Source organism: Theropithecus gelada, chromosome 10 (assembly GCF_003255815.1).
Source record: "Theropithecus gelada isolate Dixy chromosome 10, Tgel_1.0, whole genome shotgun sequence".
Taxonomy (NCBI): Eukaryota; Metazoa; Chordata; class Mammalia; order Primates; family Cercopithecidae; genus Theropithecus; species Theropithecus gelada.
Genome location: NC_037678.1, coordinates 309,971 through 328,290, shown reverse-complemented (window position 1 = coordinate 328,290; position 18,320 = coordinate 309,971). Strand labels below are relative to the sequence as shown.

Genomic DNA, 18,320 nt, shown 5'->3' with positions numbered 1-18,320 from the left:
TATGCGTGTGGAACGGTGTCTCTGTGTGATGATTAATGTTGAACATCTTCTCCTGCTCGTTGGCCATGTGAATAGCTTTGTTGGAGAAATGTCTATTCAACCTTCCTTTGACCGTTTTTGAATTGAGTTGTTTTTTTTTTTGTTTTTGTTTTTTTTTTTTTTAGTTTTAGAAGTTCTTTACATATCCTGGATATTAATCCTTTATCAGATATATGCAAATATTTTCTTTGGGTTATCTTTTTACATAAAAAAAATTTTTTAGACATAGGGTCTTGCGGGTACAGTGATCGTAGCTCCCTGTAACCCTGAACTCTTGGGTTCAAGTGATCCTCCCACCTCAGCCTCCTGCGTAGCTAGAACTGCAGGTGTGCGTCACCACATCCAGCTAATTTTTATATTTTTTGTGGAGATGGGGCCTCACTGTGTTGATCAGGCTGTTTTTGAACTCCTGACTTACAGAGTGCTGGAATTAATGGGCGTGAGCCACCAGCCCCCTGCCTTTACTTCTTTGACACACAAGTTTTAAATTTTGTTGAAATGCAATTTTCTTTTTTTTCTTTGTTGCCTGTGCTTTCGGTGTCATATCCAAAAAAGTCATTTCCAAATCAGTATCATGAAACTTTTCTTCTGTGCTTCCTTCGAAAAGTTTTATGTTTTCTCTCTGATGTTTAGGTCTTTGATCCATTTTGAATTAACTTTTGTATCTGGTGTAAGATAAGGGTCCAGCTTCATTCTTTTACATGGGGTTATCGAGTTTTCCCAGCACTTGTTGAAGACGGTCCTAGGCCAGGCACGGTGGCTCACGCCTGTAATCTCAGCACTTTGGGAGGCCAAGGCAGGCAGATCACCTGAGGTCAGGAGTTCGTGACCAGCCTGGCCAACATGGCACAACTTCGTCTCTACAAAAAATATAAAAATTAGCCAGGCGTGGTGGCGGCGCCTGTAATCCCAACTACTTGGGAGGCTAAGGCAGGAGAATCGCTTGAACCCGGGAGGCGGAGGTTTCAGTGAGCCGAGATTGCGCCACTGCACTCTAGCCTGGGTGACAGAGTAAGATTCCGTTTCAAAAAAAAAGAAACACCGTCCTTTCTCCCAGGAATGGTCTTGGCCTAATTGTTAAAAAACCAGCTGGCTGGCCGGGCGCGGTGGCTCATGCCTGTAATCCCAGTACTTTGGGAGGCTGAGGCAGGTGGATCATGAGGTCAGGCGATCGAAACCATCCTGTAACATGGTAGTTTACCATGAAACCTCATCTCTACTAAAAATACAAAAAAAGTAGCCAGACGTGGTGATGGGCGCCTGTAGTCCCAGCTACTCGGGAGGCTGAGGTGGGAGAATGGCGTGAACCTGGGAGGTGGAGCTTGCAGTGAGCTGAAATCTGGCCACTGCACTCCAGCCTGGGCAACAGAGTGAGACTCCGTCTCAAAAAAACAAACAAACAAAAAACAGCTGGCCGTGTGTGCAATGGTTTCTTTCTGGACTCTCTGTTCTATTTTGTTGTTTTGTATGTCTGTCCTTATGCCAGTGCCCCACTATTTTGGTGACTGTAGCTTTGTAGTAAGTCATAAGTGTGAGTTTTCCAACTTTGTTCTTTTTCAAGATTGTTTTGGCTATTCAAAGTCGTCCCTTGAGATTCTGTATGAATTTGGGGATGGGTTTTTCGATTTTTGCAAAAATGCTGTTGAGATTTTGGGAGGGATTGCATTGAATTCATAGATCACTTTGGGTAATACTGTCTTCTTAACAATATTAAGTCTTCAATCCATGAACACAGATGTCTTCCTATTTATTTATTTATATTTTTGAGACAGAATCTCACTCTGTTGCCCAGGCTGGAGTGCAGTGGTGCAATCTCGACTCATCGCAACCTCCGCCTCCTGGGTTCAAACAAGTCTCTTGCCTCAGCCTCCCGAGTAGCTGGGACTACAGGCGCCCGCCACCACGCCCGGCTAGTTTTTTGTATTTTTAGTAGAGATGGGGTTTCACCGTGTTAGCCAGGATGGTCTTGATCTCCTGACCTTGTGATCCACCTGCCTCGGCCTCCCAAAGTGCTGGGATTACAGGCTTGAGCTACCGTGCCCGGCCTAGGTCTTTAAATTCTTGTAGCAGTGTTTTGTAGTTTGCAGTATACGAATCTTTTATCTCCTTGACTTAATTCTTTTGGATGCTATCATATATAAAATTGTTTTCTTACCTTCCTTTTTGGATTATTCAGTGCTAGTGTATGGAAATGCAACTGCTTTTTTGTGTGTCAATTTTGTATCCTAGAACTTTGCTGAATTTGTTTATTATCTTTAGCAATTTATGTGGAATATTTAGAATTTTCTGTGTGTAAGATCATATCAGGCCGGGTGTGGTGACTCACGTCTGTAATCCCAGCACTTTGGGAGGCCTAGATGGGAGGATTGCTTGAACCCAGGAGTTTAAGACCAGCCTGGGCAACATAGTGAGACCTTGTCTCTACAGAATAAATGGGAATAAAAATTAGGCAGGTGTGGTGGCACCGATCTGTAGTCCCAGCTATTCAGGAGACTGAAGACGGAGGATCGCTTGAGTCTGGGAGGTCAGGGCTGCAGAGCCAAGATCACGCCACTGTGTGCACTTCAGCCAGGACAACAGAGCAAAACCCTTGCTAAAAAAAAAAATCATGTCATTTGGGAACAAAGATAATTTTACTTTTGCCTTTACCATTTGGATGCCTTTTCTTTCTATTTCTTGCCTAATTGCTCTGGCTAAGACTTCTAAGAGAAGATTGAATAGAAGCGGTGAGAGGGGGCATCCTTGCCTTGCTCCTGATCTTGGAGAAGTTTTCAGTCCTTCAGTATTGAATGTGTTGTCAGCTGTGAGCTTCTCATAGGTGCCTTTATCATATTGAAGATAGTTCCTTCTATTCCTTTATCATATTGAAGATATTTCCTTCTATTCCTTTATCATACTAAAGATATTTCCTTCTATTCCTTTATCATACTGAAGATGTTTCCTTCTATTTCTAGTTTGAGTGTTTGATCAAGAAAGTACGTTGATTTTTTTTTTTTTTTTTTTTTGAAACAGAGTTTCACTCCTGTTGCCCAGGCTGGAGTGTGGTGGCGTGATCTCGGCTCACTGCAGCCTCTGCCTCCTGGGCTCAAGCGATTCTCCTGCCTCAGCCTCCTGAGTAGCTGAGATTACAGGTGCCCACCACCATGCCCGGCTAATTTTTGTATTTTCAGTAAAGACGGGTGTCAACACGTTGGCCAGGCTGGTCTTGAACTCCTCACCTCAGGTGATCCACCCTCCTCAGCTTCCCAAAGTGCTGGGATTACAGGCGTGAGCCACCGCACCCAGCCGTATGTGGAATTTTATCAGATTTTGTTTGTATGAGTTGAGATATCATTTGGCTTCTGTCCTTTACCCTGTTAATGTCGTATATCAATTGATATTCATATGTGGATCCATCTTTGCATTTGAGGAGCAAATCCCACTTTATCCTGGTATATAATTCTTTTTTGTTTGTTTTGTTTTGTTTTGTTTTGTTTTGTTTTGTTTTTGAGACAGAGTCTCATTGTCGCCCAGGCTGGAGAGCAGTGGCCGGATCTCAGCTCACTGCAAGCTCCGCCTCCCGGGTTTACACCATTCTCCTGCCTCAGCCTCCGGAGTAGCTGGGACTACAGGCGCCGCCACCTCGCCTGGCTAGTTTTTTGTATTTTTTAGTAGAGACGGGGTTTCACCATATTGGCCAGGCTGGTCTCGATCTCCTGATCTCGTGATCCGCCTGTCTCGGCCTCCCAAAGTGCTGGGATTACAGGCTTGAGCCACCGCGCCCGGCCTGTAATTCTTTTGATAGGATGCTAAGTTTGGTTTGCTGGTATTTTGCATCCATGTTCATACGGAATATTGGTTTGTAGTTTTCTTTTCTTGTAGTGTCCTTGTCTGGCTTTGGCATCGGGGTAATGCTGTCCTCACAGAATGAATTAGAAAATGTTCTGTCCTCTTCAGTGTGTTTGAAGAGTTTGAGAAGGATTGGTGTTAGTTCTTCTTTAAACGTGTGGTAGAACTCATCGCCAGGACATGAAAAACAAGCGGCAGCAAAGTAAATGTTCGGTAGAACTTCCCAGCAAAGTCATCTTGTCTGGGCTTTTCTTTCTTGAGAGGTAGGTCTGACCCATGTCATAGATGAGGTAACACAGTCGAGCCTTCTCCAGGGTTGCTCAAGGTCACGTGGGCAGAGAAGGTGAAGCTGAGATTTAGGAGCGTGTTCCTGTGGAGAGGAACATGAAGCAATGAGCCTCCCGCCTTTCTCTAGCTCCAACCCCACTGTGTGGAACCAGGGGCTCAAGCTGGAATCCTGGTGTGGAATATTACCTCCCCCCATTCCCCTCCCCACACAGTCCTCCTCCTCCTCCGTGGAGGCAGAAGAGGGTCTGGGACGCAGGCTGCCGTGGCCCCTGGAATGTACGAGGCAACAGTGGGGGGTGAGTGGGTCAGACCTATGTCCCCCTCTCTGTCCTCGTCTGGAAGGGGCTACATGGGAGGTGAGAGACGGCAGCTGTCCTCGCTCTGCCACCTCTGTCCCCAGGGGAGTGCCTAGGTGGCCAGAGCCTCCTCTGGGCTTCAGCCCATGCTGCTTAGGTCTGGGCTCCCTTCAGGGGTGTCTGGATATGCCCCTCCGAGTCTCATGTTTGTGTGGTGGACGATGTGCACACGCCTGCCCATCCTGGGTGGAATCCTCATGTGCTCGAGAGTCTAACACACTTCCGGTAACTCACAAGAAAGGCAGAATCATAAAGGAACTTTTCACATACTTAGAACTGAAGAAGAATAAAAATACTACTCAGCAAAATGTGTAGAATGTAGTTAAAGTTGATTGTATATGGGGAAATGTAGCCTTTAAAGACAGACTGGAAAAGAAGAAAGGCTGCAAATTAATGAGTTAAGCTTCCAACTTAAGGACAAAAGAAGCCAGGCATGGTGGCTCACGCCTGTCATCCCAGCACTTTGGGAGGCTGAGGCGGGCAAATCACCTGAGGTTGGAAGTTCAAGACCAGCCTGACCAACATGGCAAAACCCTGTCTCTACTAAAAATAGAAAAATTAGCTGGACATGGTGGTGGGCACCTGTAATCCCAGCTACTCGGGAGGCTGAGGCAGGAGAATCACTTTAACCCAGGAGGCGGGGGTTGCAGTGAGCCGAGATCGCGCCACTGCACTCCAGCCTGGGAACAGAGCAAGACTCCATCTCAAAAAAAAAAAAAAAGAATAAACCCGCAGAAAGTAGAAAGAAGATGATGACTCAGATCGGCGCAGAGACCGATGGACACCCACAGGCAGGAGACAGAAGTGCCCTGTGGCTGTTTGAATTTGAAGAAGCTCCTTAACAGAGAGATGAGCCTCAGGAAAACGCCTAAAACTCCTTCCTGGCTGCCCAGAGACTACTCGTGAGGAGTTAGGACGCCACCTTTAGGAAGGGTTTCCCTCCCCTTTGTGGTGTAGCCGGCAGGAGAAAACCGACCTAAGAACTGTCTTCTGTCCTCTTTACCCAGGACTTGTTCTTTAAGTACACCTGGAATAACTTTCTGCACTTCCAAGTGGAACTCTGCATAGCCGCTATTCTCTCCCACGCCGCCCGCGAGGACAGGACAGAAGCCAGCGGGTCCGAGAGCAGGGCAGAGCCTCTGCATGAGAACGGGAACCGGAGCCTGGAGACCCCCCAGCCTCCTGCCAGCCTCCCTGACAACACAATGGTGACCCACGTGAGTCCAAGCAGCATCCAGCTTATCAGCGCCAGCTGCGCCCCACTCAGACCGCGTCCACGTCAGCGCTGATGTGTGCCGGACCTTGCTGTGCAGCTGACACGGGGGCAGGGCTTGGAAAAGGGTCCCCAGGTGTCGGTCAGAGGCTCGGAGACAGTGGGGCTTGAGTGGGGCTTGGAAAAGGATCCCCAGGTGTCGGTCAGAGGCTTGGAGACAGTGGGGCTTGGGCTTGGAAAAGGGTCCCCAGGTGTCTGTCAGGGGCTTGGAGACTGTGGGGCTTTGGGCTTGAGTGGGGCTTGCAGGTCTCATTGCCACCTGCCTTCAGCAGGGCACTGGTGCCTTCTGTGTGCAGGCCTGGCAGGGGTTAGCACTGGATAAGATGAGTCCAGTCTGGCCTCCAGCTGGAGGCCTGGAGAATAAATGCCCAGGGGGCAGCAGTGTCAGTGATGAGGAATAAGTGCCTAGGGGCCAGAAGTGTCAGTGATGGGAACCGCATGGTGGGGAGAGGGTGTTGAGGGATCTGCAGGCCAACCAGGGACCGTCACCCAGATAGCAGGGCCACGGGTATATCGTCGTGTGAGGTGGAGCCCAGGAAAAACATCTCAGGTACAAGAAATGATCTGTGTCAGGGCCTGGAGGTGAGAGAAAGTGCTGAGGACAAATAGCCCTAGTTGTTCCCTCTGGACACGGAGGAAGAGGGTAGGAGAGTGACCAAAGTCGGGAGCAATTGAGAGACGGGGAGAAGGCCCAGGGGAAGGCAAGGGTCAGGGGGCAATTCCAGGAGTCAGAGGAGAAGGGAGAGGGTCCTTTTCTCAGGCTTCATCTTCAGGGCGCTCAGCAGTATGAGCTGCTGAATAGCACCCTCCTCTGGTGTTTGGTGAGGACCACGGAGGCTGAGGCTGTGCGTGTGCAGCAGTTAAGGGCCTGCAACGTCCACACAGACGTGGTGGCCGCCAGCCAGCCCTGCCCAGTCCAGGGATGGGTGGAGGGGTGCATGCCTCCTTCAGACCCTGACTCACGCTGCCCCCCACCCCACCCACCAGCTGTTCCAGAAGTGCTGCCTGGTGCAGAGGATCCTGGAGGCCTGGGAAGCCAACGACCACACACAGTAAGAGCCACTCGGACATGGAGGGACCCAGCCTGGCCAGTCAGGGATGCAGAGACGCACCTCACTCAAGCCCTGGCGGCACTGCGTGCAGGACTGCAGGATCGGGCGGAGTGTCGGGTGTGCGATGCGGCCCCACACTCTGGGGCTGCCGTGCAAGGGGCCCTCCTACTGGGCGGACAGCTGCAAATGCTACTTGGGGAGGGGACACGGGGAGCTGACAGAAAGCGGTCCCGTCCCCACCAGGCACCTGCTCTGGCCCCCGCCCAACCTGGTTTGCCTAGGCTTTGCCAAACTCTTGCGGGTCCCCTGTCCATTCCTGATCTTCCCCAAGAACTCAGGCCCTCCGTCAGCACTCACACACGGGGACACATTATTTTGGTCTTTCCAGGTCTGCTGCTTAATGGGTGCTCCCTCTGTCAGAACACATGTCTTGCTTATTGTCCTGGGCCCAGAGCCATCGCCACCCATTGGTTGTCCTGCTGGGAGCTCTCTGGCTCTGGGCGATGTGAGGAGGGACTCACGGAAGCTGGGAGGGGTCTGAGTGCAGCTGTGGGGAAGCAGAGGCTGAGCTGGGCTGCACAGCATGGAGGTCCTGCCCGCCCCTCCCTGCAGGGTGCTGAGCCTGAGCTTTGTAGCTGACAGGGTGCGCTCACCTCCTGTGCCACTGCTGCCACCAGCGGGGCTTAGGCCATGCCACGGCCTTTCTGCCTCCATTTCCCTGTCTGTAAAATGGGGTGAGAGCAGTGTCTGTCTCCTCGTCTGTCTCAGGGGCACTTTTGGTGGTGAGGTTGGGGTGAGCCTCTGCATGTGGCAGGTGCTGCTCAAACAGAAGTGTCCTGAAGGCAGGGCCAGGGGCGCGAGCGCTGGGCAGAGGCCAGGCACTTGCTCTGGAAGTGAACCTGGAGGCCTCTGCCACTTGGTTCTCTGGGTCGTGGGTCTGGCAAGGTCAGGACTAGGAGGCCGCCCTGATGGTGCCTGTTGCTTTCAGGGCAGCGGGTGGCATGAGACGTGGGAACATGGGCCACCTCACGCGGATCGCCAACGCGGTGGTACAGAACCTGGAGCGGGGCCCTGTGCAGACGCACATCAGCGAGGTCATCCGAGGTGAGCCCCCAACCCGGTCATCCTGCTGGTCATGGGCACCGGAGCCCCAAAGGAGCTGCTGCCTGAGGCTGCCCTCTGCCCGTCAGCAGGTGCTGACTGCACTGACAGTGAGAGACCCCGCGGCCGCCTCTGTGCTCTCACTTCACACATCAGATATCTCCTCAGGGGGGCCTGGGTCTCATGTGTCAGTTCTGTTGGGCGGACTGTGGAGACCCTGCCAGGCGTCAGCATGTGGCACAAGAGACAGTCCTGCCGGGGCAGTTGGTGACTCCGGAGCTGGTGCTCAGAAGCCATTAGCACCGCCAGGCTCCTTGCATCTGATGGAGCCCTGCCTGGCTGGGCTGTCCTGGCCTGGCCGTGTGCTCTGCACTCAGGTGATTGGAGAGTCTCATTCTCACTCAGGTGTGAGACTTCCTAGCACAAGTCTCAGGGGAGCAGGTAGCAGCCTGTTTCTTAAGAACACAGTGGGTTAGATGGGCACAAGCACAGCACATGTGTGGCAGAGGCGGGCCCAGCTGTGGCCCCTCCTCCCTATACCTGTGTAAGGTTAAGAAGCTCTGGATAGTCCTCCCTGCACCCCAGGACCATAGTGAGGGATCTCCTGGGTTGGGCTCCATTAGGCCCTGGCGAGGTCAGGCCCACCGGCTGCCGTCATAAATAATAAAAGGGCAGGAGGAGCTTCCCCACATCCTGGAGGGCAAAGCACATGGGTAGAGGTCGAGGCCAGGGACGGCTCCCCGGGGCAGAGGCAGTTTAGGGAGGCGAGGGGCAAGCAGGAAGCCCTTGGGTCATCCCACACGATCTCCAGATGGTGAGTCCTTCCAGGACTCTGACCTCCCTGGAAAAACAGACAGGACCAGGACACGTGCCCCGGCCTGTGGGCTGCTGCTGTGTTTGGGCCTGTGAGGCCGGGAGGAGGAGGCCGGCGTGGGGCGGGGAGGAGGAGGCCGGCGTGGGGCTGGGAGGAGGAGGCCGGCGTGGGGCGGGGAGGAGGAGGCCGGGAGGAGGAGGCCGGCGTGGGGCGGGGAGGAGGAGGCCGGCGTGGGGCCGGGAGGAGGAGGCCGGGAGGAGGAGGCCGGCTGCTTTCTTAGATTCTGTTCCGTGGCTTCTCGTTTCTGGGAGTTCCTCACCGTGGGCTTCCGCACCAACAGACTTGGAACTCGGATGCCCATTGGGGTCTCGGTAGGAGCAGATGTACCCACCACCCTGCCCCACAGTTGCTACACCTCAATCTCAGTGTGGCCCTAGGTCCCTCCGGACACGCGGCTATGCTGCCTCCTTCCCATCCAGCAAAGCCCGTGCTTCAGGCCCTCAGACGGACTGACCGCAGTAGCAGCGCCCCATCCTCCTGGACCCACGATGCACCTGCTGTAGCTCCTGGGTGCCCTGCGCCATCTGCACGGGGTCTCCCAGGGCTCACCAGGCAGCGCTTCCCTTGCAGGGCTCCCTGCGGATTGCCGTGGCCGCTGGGAGAGCTTCGTGGAGGAGACACTGACGGAGACGAACCGCAGGAACACCGTGGACCTGGTGAGGAGGCTCGAGGCTGCCCCCTCGGCATGTGCACGGTGCTGGGACACCGTCCGACGCTCCTGCCTTTGCCCTGAGGCAGAGGCCAAGGGAGGCACAAGGGCCGCACACCTGCCTGCTCCTGTTGCACGCGGCACCCCTGCGTAGCCCGCAAGTGTGCAGTGTGTCCTCTGGGCTGGTGTCCGTAACAGAGACCCTGTCCTGTGCCACACCAGGGCTGGGTCTCTGAGGACCTCTGTGCAGAGCCGGTGTTGGCCTCAGTTCCCTTCCCTCCCACTCCAGGAGCTGTAGCTTATTGGCAGAGGGCTCCTTTTGCCTGAGACCCACAACCTGCCCCCTGCACATGGAGGTTGGGCTGTCACGGGGCCTTGGCCTCACCTGGGCACCTTACACAACACGGCCTCCGGGGCCCAGAGATCTGACGAGTGACGTGCTGGGCGGGGTCTGGGAGCCCTGGGCTGGGCAGGGTCCTGGGCGCTGGGCTGGGTGGGATCTGGGGCGCTGGGCTGGCTCACACGCCCACCCCATCTGGCCTGTGTTTTAGGTGAGCACTCACCACCTTCACTCCTCGAGTGAGGACGAGGACATTGAGGGTGCTTTCCCTAACGAGCTGTCCCTTCAGCAGGTGAGGGCGTGGCCGGCACCTGTGTGCGCTGCGCTTGGTCCTCCAGACGAGTCTGATGGCATCTCACTAGCAAAGGGGAGAGGGGGCTCGTCTCCGAGCACGTATGGGGCGGGGTGGGTCTGAGGGGAGAACCCCAAAGTCACTCCACCTTGATGAGAGCACTGAGAACACAGCAGATGGACTCCAAAGTCAGAATATGGGGCGTATCTCAGATGTGACCGCAGCGGGCGCGCAGCCTGAGTTTTGGTAGAATTGTGAGCCCTGAACGGTCAGAGTTTACTGCCGGCTTTTGCTGGAGGAGAAGCTCCTGAACAACTAGAGAGCCTGTGGTTCCAAAGAACAGCCTCCAGGCCTGAGGCTGCTCCATGACTGGTGTCCCTGCCTCCCTCCCTCCCAGGCCTTCTCTGACTATCAGATCCAGCAGATGGCAGCCAGCTTCGTGGATCAGTTTGGCTTCAATGATGAGGAGTTTGCAGACCAGGACGACAACATCAAGTGAGTCTGCTTGGACGCCTGTCCTCGCTGCTGGGGTCCCATGGGGGCAGCTCCCTGAGGCCTTGCCAGGAGTGGGCCTGATGTCCCTAGTGAGCACCGGGGGAGGAGAACTGCGGCCCCAGATGAGCAGTGAGGGGGCAGGAGCGCTGAGACCACCCTCCTTGCTCTTGCAGTGCCCCGTTTGACAGGATTGCAGAGATTAACTTCAACATCGACGCTGACGAGGACAGTGTGAGCCAGCGGGGCTGTGTGGCACTGTGCGGGGCTGTGTGGCGTGCGGGCACCCTTTTCCCAGGCAGCTCAGGCCGCGCCCATGGCTCGGTCTGCCATGGGCCTGTGGTCTGCCGTGGGCCTGTGGTCTGCCGTGGGCCTGTGCGGTGGGGCTGGGGGAGGCCCCTTTGTGGAGCTCGGAACAGTCGCTTTCCTTGCCCCTCCCCATCCTGCCCTCCAGCCCGGGGCTCCCACATCCTGAACTAAGCCCCTCTGGGAGCCCTTTGGGGAGAGCACCTCCTGTCTCCCCCAGACCCTCTGGAAACTGACCTTGGCGTTTTACTCGGCAGCCCAGCGCAGCTCTGTTTGAGGCCTGCTGCAGCGACCGCATCCAACCCTTTGATGACGATGAGGACGAGGACATCTGGGAGGACAGTGACACTCGCTGTGCCACCCGGGTGATGGCCAGAGCCAGGTGCGGGGCCCGCCCATCCCCCAAAGCCTCTGCCGAGGAGGTGCAGCCCCCAGCACACCCGTCAGACGCCCCGACGCCCTGCTGTTCGTTAACTCCGGCTCGCAGAGCAGGCTCACCTGTCCTGCAAGTTCTGGGGCCCAACGCAGCGGGTGACCCTGAGGAGCCCGCAGCTGAGGCCCAGAGCGACTCCTGCTCCTCTCTCGAGATGATCTGTGCTCACTCTCAGCCCCGAGCCTGGGGCCGTCACTAACCCTCAACGTTAGGCGTCCATCCTGGGCCACCAGGCATCTGACTCTGAGTCTCCCCCAGGTTTGGAGCCCCCCATGCTTCAGACAGCTGCTCAAAGAATGGCCCAGAGCGCGGAGGCCAGGACGGGAAGGCGAGCTCAGAAGCACACGGAGATGCACCTGGGGCAGGTGCCCCCCTGGCCCCTGGGAAGAAGGAAGCCCCCACTGTGGAGGGTGACTCAGAAGGTGGCGCTGGGGGCCGGGGCTGTGGGTGTTGGGGACAGGACATGGTACCCTGGCCTGGGTGTTGTGGAAGCTTCATTTGGGGCTCACTGTGGCCCGGAGCCTGCATCCCCAGCTCTTTCCCAGCCATCCTGAGTAGGGGTCTGTGCTGCCCTGTGCCCGGCACAAGGTGGTCTCCTGGCCCTGCCTCTTGATTGTGGTCACTCAGCCACGTTGCCAAGGCTGGTGGGTGGTGTCCACCTAGTCTTCATCGTCCACTCGGCCCCCACAAAATTGGGCACGGGCCTGACGCCCTCCCCAGCACAGCAGCTCAGGCCGGCCGCCACCCTCACAGCCTACGTCTGTGGCAGGAGCTGGTCCACCCCACAGGCCGCATGGCTGATAAGACCCCTCTCCTTATCCCTGCCCTGGAGGCAGCACTGAGGCACTCAGGACTTTGGGCGGGGGGGACAGGAATCTGTGCGGCACTCAGGACTTTGGGTGGGGGGGACCGGAATCTGGGCGGCACTCAGGACTTTGCGGGGGGACAGGAATCTCTGTTAGGAGGTGCTGAGCTCTTAGCTGAGGCTGACGGAGCAAGGGTGACACCCTGGGGAAGCACGAACATCCCAGATAGGAGGGAGGCACCCCATCCTCGAGGCCAGGGAGGGGCCAGTGGTGCTCGGTGAGCTGCCGTCTCTGTCGGTTGCGTTCCTGGCTAGGGCAGGGCAGTGGTGTCACCTCCACGGTCAGTTCAGCCCTGCTGGAGGCCTTGGGCTCCTCAGGCGCCTCCCTGAGCCTCGGGTCACATGCCCCATGGGTGTTGGCAGCTTGTCAGGACCCTCAAGCTGCCCCGTTGCTCTCTGAGGGGCTGATGCGCACTGCCCAGCCCTCCCTCCTGGATCAGCTCCATGTTCCTGTCAACCTCTGTGGGGCCCCTGGGGTGGGGGTGCTGCCTTCCCTTCGCCTGCAGCACCCCAGGCAGGCCTGCCCACACCTGACCCGTCTCCCCCAGCAGGCGCCATGTGGACGGCAGTGTTTGATGAGCCAGCGAACTCGACACCCACAGCCCCAGGAGTGGTGAGGGACGTGGGTTCCAGCGTGTGGGCAGCTGGCACCTCAGCTCCAGAGGAGAAAGGCTGGGCCAAGTTCACCGACTTCCAGCCCTTCTGCTGGTAACAAATGCGCTGGCAGGAGGGGGCTGTGCCAGGAAGTGCCCGTCAGGGTCAGGAGGCGCCCGTCCCCCGGGACTGACCCTGTCCTCGTGCTTGCCTGCAGCTCCGAGTCAGGGCCCAGGTGCAGCTCTCCAGTGGACACAGAACGCAGCCGGGCTGAGGGCAGCCGGAGCCAAGGCCCTGAGAAAGCCTGTGAGTATGAGTAGTGCAGGCAGCACCCAGGCTCCTGCAGAGGCCCAGCCTTGCCCAGTTTAAGGCCTGAGGCCAGCTGGCCGCCCTCCTTGGGGGCAGTGGGAGGTGGTGGCCAGGGCCCCGCATGCTGCTGGGCCTCTGGTGACGTTGGGGTTTGATACAGCAGTGGGACTGGAGCAGCCACGTGCAGATGGGGAGGCCCCCAGAGGGGAGGCAGCAAGGCCATCGGGCTGGCCCTGAGTCCAGTCGGAGTAGGTGGCACAGCCCAGGCCTGCACCCCGGGTTCCGGCCAGCAGCCCCGGGACCCCAGTATTGAGATGTATGTGGGTGGGGTGCTGGCAGGAAGCCGTTCTGGGGCCTGATCAGAGCCCCTGGCCCCCAGCCTCCTAGTCAGGCTCAGAAGCTCCCCCAGATAAGGCTGAGAGCTCCAGGAGAGTGACAGCTGGCTGCCAACACTGGTGTCCCAGGTGCTTGAAGGAGCTGTGGCAGGACCATATGAGGCGGAGCGGGCCCCTCCCTGAGCCTCTGTGTCCTCCTGTGAGACCAAGGCGTGTTGCCCTGTATCATGGGGGAGGCAACAGGGTTGCTTGTGTGGAGACCCCATGGCAGGTGCGTGAGCCTGTCTGCCTCATCATGCGGCTCTCACACAGGCACACGTGTGCAGGCAACAGGCTGCATGTGAGAGGCCACATGTATGGGGGCCCTATGGCCAGGGTGGCCGTGCCCTGTGGCCCCTCCTGCCTCACTGGACAGCACAGGCTTCCTCCTTTGCAGTCAGCCCAGCTTCTCCATGTGCCTGGAACGTATGTGTCACCAGGAAGGCCCCCCTGCTGGCCTCTGACAGCAGCTCCTCTGGGGGCTCCGACAGCGAGGACTACCAGAAGGCAGCGAGTGCCGTGGATGCCGTGAGCAGGAGTCCTGGCCGGGAGGCCCCCCCGCGGCCCACAGGGGCCAGGATAGAGGAGGCTGTCGGCAGGTGTGTGGGGCGTGGGGAGCGGGGCGGGCCTGCCCAAGTGCAAAGGGTGCGGCTTCCAGGCCGTCCCCAGGTCTCAGCTCCCCCCAGAGCAGGCCGAGGCCAGGCCAGAGGTCTTCCCCACACTGCTTCCCCCATGGCCCTGTGACCCTCAGAGGCTGGCTCGGGGGTGATGCTCGGGGTGATGCTGCACATTAAGTGGAGCCGGATGGGAGGAGGGTGGGGCTCGTTTCTTGGACAGAACATCTGTGTTCTCCGTTGTGAGTGGTTAAGACAAGAAGACAGGGCCTGGGTGTCCCAGACAGTCCTCCAGGGACTTGGGGGAGCAGCCCCTACCCCAGATCCCGGTTGGAGAGAACAGCCCAGCTCTTGGGGCTCTGGGCCTGGCTGAGCCGCCTGGGATCTGGGTACCCTGGTGGTCAGGGAGGGGCACAGACTTTAAGTCCGGCAGGCGAGCGGGCATCTGTGGAGCTCACACAGACCTCGCCCGCTGCTCCCCTTCCACGGGAGGCCTGTGATTCCTAGACGCCTCAGAAGCAGGACAGTAGAATGGGGGCGAGGGCCTCAGGACTGCATCTGGGGGGTCCAGACCCTGAGAGTTGGAGGCAGCTTGCAGGTGGGCAGAGGCCCAGGCTCCCTTGAGCCCCCAAGAGCCATTCCTGGGGAGAGAGTGGAGAGGGAGGCACTCCCTGTGAGGAGGCTGGCATCTGGCCGGCCCCTCCAGCAAGCTGAACCCCATCCCTCCCTCCACAGGAAGAAGGTCCCTGGCATTCTTCAGTGAACAGATACCTCTCTGACCTCTGGGGTCAGGGGGTGGGAGATTAGCAGGAGGGCAGGACAGATGGGGTAGATGCCAGGGCCAGGTAAACCTAAGGGGGAGGGTAGGACTGGGCTTGACGGGGGGACGAGGGTGCACCCGGCAAGGGTACAGCCGTGCAAAGGCCCTGGGGCCTGAGCTCCCAGTAGGTCCAGGCAACAGTGGGGAAGTCCTTGGACTAGATTCCTCTAGGAGGGGACAAGGTGCCTGTCGCCTGGTCGTACATCCCAGTCCCTCCGGGCTCCGTGGTTGTGAAGGGCCTCAGCCTGCATGCGTCCCCCCTGTGCTGCCCCCCCCTCACATGTGGAGCAGGTCTGACACCTCAGAGGGTCCTGCTCGCTGACCCCCAGCAGTCCTGGAAGGTCTGTGTGGTACTGGGGCTCCGGGCATCTCCCCCAGCCAAGCTGCAAGCTCAGTGCCGGGCTGGTCTCCCCGCCCTGTTGACCAGCAGGCCCCGTCTGTGCTCACAGCTTCTCCCCTTGTTTGGCCACCCTGTCCTCAGGGCATCTGCAGCAAGTGGGGGGCACAGCACGGGAAACGGGGCCAACGCCACAGCAGTGGATGTCCCGATGCCGAAGTCACTGGGAAGCCCAGGCCAGAGCCCCTCAGGTTGAAAGTCGTACAGAGTTCCTGCGTGGGCTTCATTCCTTCTTAAAAGTTTAGTCACTGAAAATAATTTTTTGTTTGTGTTTTTGTTTTTGAGATGGAGTCTTGCGCTGTTGCGCTGAGCAGTCTAGTCACTGAAATTTTTAACAGTCTTTACCCATCCAGGCACAGTAGCTCACGCCTGTAATCCCAGCACTTTAGGAGGCTGGGGCAGGCGGATCACGAGGTCAGGAGTTCCAGACCAGTCTGGCCAATATGGTGAAACCCGTCTCTACTAAAAATACAAAAATCAGCTGGGCGTGGTGGCGGGCGCCTGTAGTCCCAGCTACTCGGAAGGCTGAGGCAGGAGAATCGCTTGAACCAGTGAGCCGAGATCGTACCATTGCACTCCGGCCTGGGCGTCAGAGACTCTGTCAACCAAAACAAACCTTTACCCACTTTTCCTAAACAACCCGTAAAAAGCTTTGCTCTGAAAAGTGGGGAATATCATTGTGCAAAGTAAGTTGCTTTTTTCCACGGGGCTGTCTGCATAAAACTTGCCACTTAGAGCTGTGCCTGCACTGTCCTGGCGGCCCAGCCTGCAGGTGAGCTCCTCGCACCCCCGCCCAGCCTGAGCGCCCCTCGCTGGGTCAGACACTCAGTGTCCTCGCCCTGCAGGAGGCCAGAGGGCCCATCTGCTGCTCGTGGCCAGGCTGGGCCTTGGGGTGCCTGACCCCCTCCAGAGCAAGCCCCTTAGATGCCCAGCAGGATCCTCTCTCCCCTCCCATCCCTCGGGCGGTTTCCCCACACTGTGCCCAGTGTAAGGCTGACGTTGAGATCACAGCACAGGAGCCTCGGGGTCCCTGGAGAATGAGGCGCTTGATGAGCCAGGATCTGAGCGCTGCCTGGAACGAGGTTTGAGGTCATCAGTGGACGGGCAACTTGTCCCAGTACTTGGAACTCGGGGCCGCAGAGCTGCCTAGCTGGGCACAACCTGGGCCACCCCACAGAGGGCAGGAGTGGGAGGGGCCAAAGATGGTGCTCCAGGCCACCTGGACCTTTTTGTCCAGCTGGTCCTTTGGCATGAGGTGGGGTGGCACTGAGGGTGGGGGTGCCCGTAACCGGAACCCGTGTCTGCCACACAGGGCCGAGTGTGCCAACAGCCGGCTGTTAGATCCTGCCTGCCCCGCGCCAAAGGAAGTGACCGCTGCCCCGGCCGTGGCTCCGCCCCCCGAGGCTGCTGTGGCCATCACCACAGCACTGAGCAAGGCTGGCCCCGCCATACCCAGCCCAGCAGTCTCTTCTGCAGTGGCCGTGGCGGTCCCCCTAGGGCCCATCATGGCAGTCACCACAGCCCCAGCCATGGTGGCCACCCTGGGGACAGTGACAAAGGACGGGTGAGCAGGTTAAGTGTGGGGGTAGGGGGTGCGGACAGGGCCCGCAGCCCGCACGGCTCCAACCCCACCCCATTCCTGCAGGAAGAGAGAGGCCCCGCCGGAAGGAGCTGCCTTAAATGGCCCAGTGTGATGCTGCTGCCGCCCGGCCACGGCCCGCCCTGGTCAGGCTGCATCCTTAATCGAGAAAACTACCTGGTGATGCAATCTTTTTTTTTTTAATTTAATTTAATTTTAAAATAAATGCTGCATTGGTAAAGCTGGCAGTTGAAACCAGTTGGACGGCCCAGCTTGCGTCTCTTCTGCCTGAGTGGGCCTCTCAGGTCACCCGTGCCCTGCTGGAGGACAGAGGGGCACCTCAGCCGCCCCCAGGCCCGGAGCACAGCAATAAGGTCTGCCTGCAGCAGCCGGGGTGGGGGTGGGGGCAGGACCCTGAGATGCCACCAGGACCTGATGGGCCAGGAAGGGCGTGGACTTGGAGGCTGTTTTTAGAGACTTTTTTAAAGAATACGGAAGGAGCCAAGCTTTTTTGCACTTTGTATCCAGCTGCAGGCTCAGGGCAGAGTCAAGGGCCTGGGTTGGGGACACCCGACTCACAGGAATGCATAAGGGCCTCAGACCCTTGCAGCTGCCCAGTAGCCCTTGGAGCTGGCACTGAACCAGGCTGCGAGATTTGACTGCCTTAAAATCACAAGGCCCTCTGGGCCTGGCAGGGATGTCCCTGTGCCCAGCACAGGGTGCCTGGCAGGGGGAGACCACAGGTATGCAAGTGGGGGGCCATGGCTTGGCACTGGGGGCTTGAAGACTGGTTTCTAGCACTACTGGTCATGGCCATGTTGTCCTAGAAGGGTCCAGAAGATTATTTTACGTTGCGTCCATTTTTAATGTTCTGATCACCTGACAGGGCACCCAGAACCCCCAACTCCCAATAAAAGCCGTGACGTTCGGACAAACCGCGTGTTGTGAACCTTCTGGCCCCAAAGCCCCCATCCGGCCAGGGGTGGGAGCGTCTCCTCCTGCGTCTCTTTTGAGGCCCCCCCCCCATCCCCCAGGGTCATCCCCGTGTAATGGGTGGAGGTGGAACAGGCCACGTCACAACAGCAGGTCTCTGTCTCTGAGCAAATACTGAGCTTTTTCCTGTTTGGGGGATGGGGGGGCCACTTCACCTGACGCTCACACACACCAACCCCAGGCCTTGCTTTTGTGCCAGCTCCCCCTCCCCCTCCCGGCCTGGGCCCCACCTTGGCCTCACTGAGTGGGAACCCCCACCGGGGGGCTCGTCTGAAAAATGACTCAAGGGTCTCCTTCCACCGCGGTCGGCGAGGACCTGCTCAGCTCCCCAGAGGCCATCTCCGCCCCAGCTACACACACTGCCTTGTTCTCACCCCCTGCCCTGTGCCTGGCATTTGTCCTCTTCCCCCACAAACGTGGAATAGGGAGGGCAGGGTCCCTTCTCCCCTTAC

General features: G+C 57.7%; 1 protein-coding gene across 13 annotated transcripts in view; it reads left to right on the top strand.

Annotated features, from left to right (window-relative positions):
* Positions 1–17,806, top strand: part of PPP6R2 (protein phosphatase 6 regulatory subunit 2) — a 70,442-nt gene extending 52,636 nt beyond the window's left edge. For 5 of the 13 annotated variants that reach the window (XM_025398552.1, XM_025398549.1, XM_025398546.1 and 2 more), the window contains 13 exons: positions 5,519–5,728; positions 6,772–6,836; positions 7,825–7,940; positions 9,382–9,467; positions 10,490–10,587; positions 10,761–10,818; positions 11,148–11,272; positions 11,582–11,745; positions 12,740–12,896; positions 13,000–13,088; positions 13,863–14,064; positions 16,609–16,860; positions 16,942–17,133. In XM_025398552.1, the coding sequence (XP_025254337.1) occupies positions 5,519–5,728; positions 6,772–6,836; positions 7,825–7,940; positions 9,382–9,467; positions 10,490–10,587; positions 10,761–10,818; positions 11,148–11,272; positions 11,582–11,745; positions 12,740–12,896; positions 13,000–13,088; positions 13,863–14,064; positions 16,609–16,860; positions 16,942–16,990 (1,671 nt within the window). In that variant the 3' untranslated portion in view covers positions 16,991–17,133. Of the gene's footprint in view, positions 1–5,518; positions 5,729–6,771; positions 6,837–7,824; positions 7,941–9,381; positions 9,468–10,011; positions 10,093–10,489; positions 10,588–10,760; positions 10,819–11,147; positions 11,273–11,581; positions 11,746–12,736; positions 12,897–12,999; positions 13,089–13,841; positions 14,065–16,608; positions 16,861–16,941 lie in introns of all 13 variants that reach the window. The other 8 variants (XM_025398551.1, XM_025398542.1, XM_025398541.1 and 5 more) reach the window with 5 other exon arrangements.
* Positions 17,807–18,320: the final 514 nt, after the last annotated feature.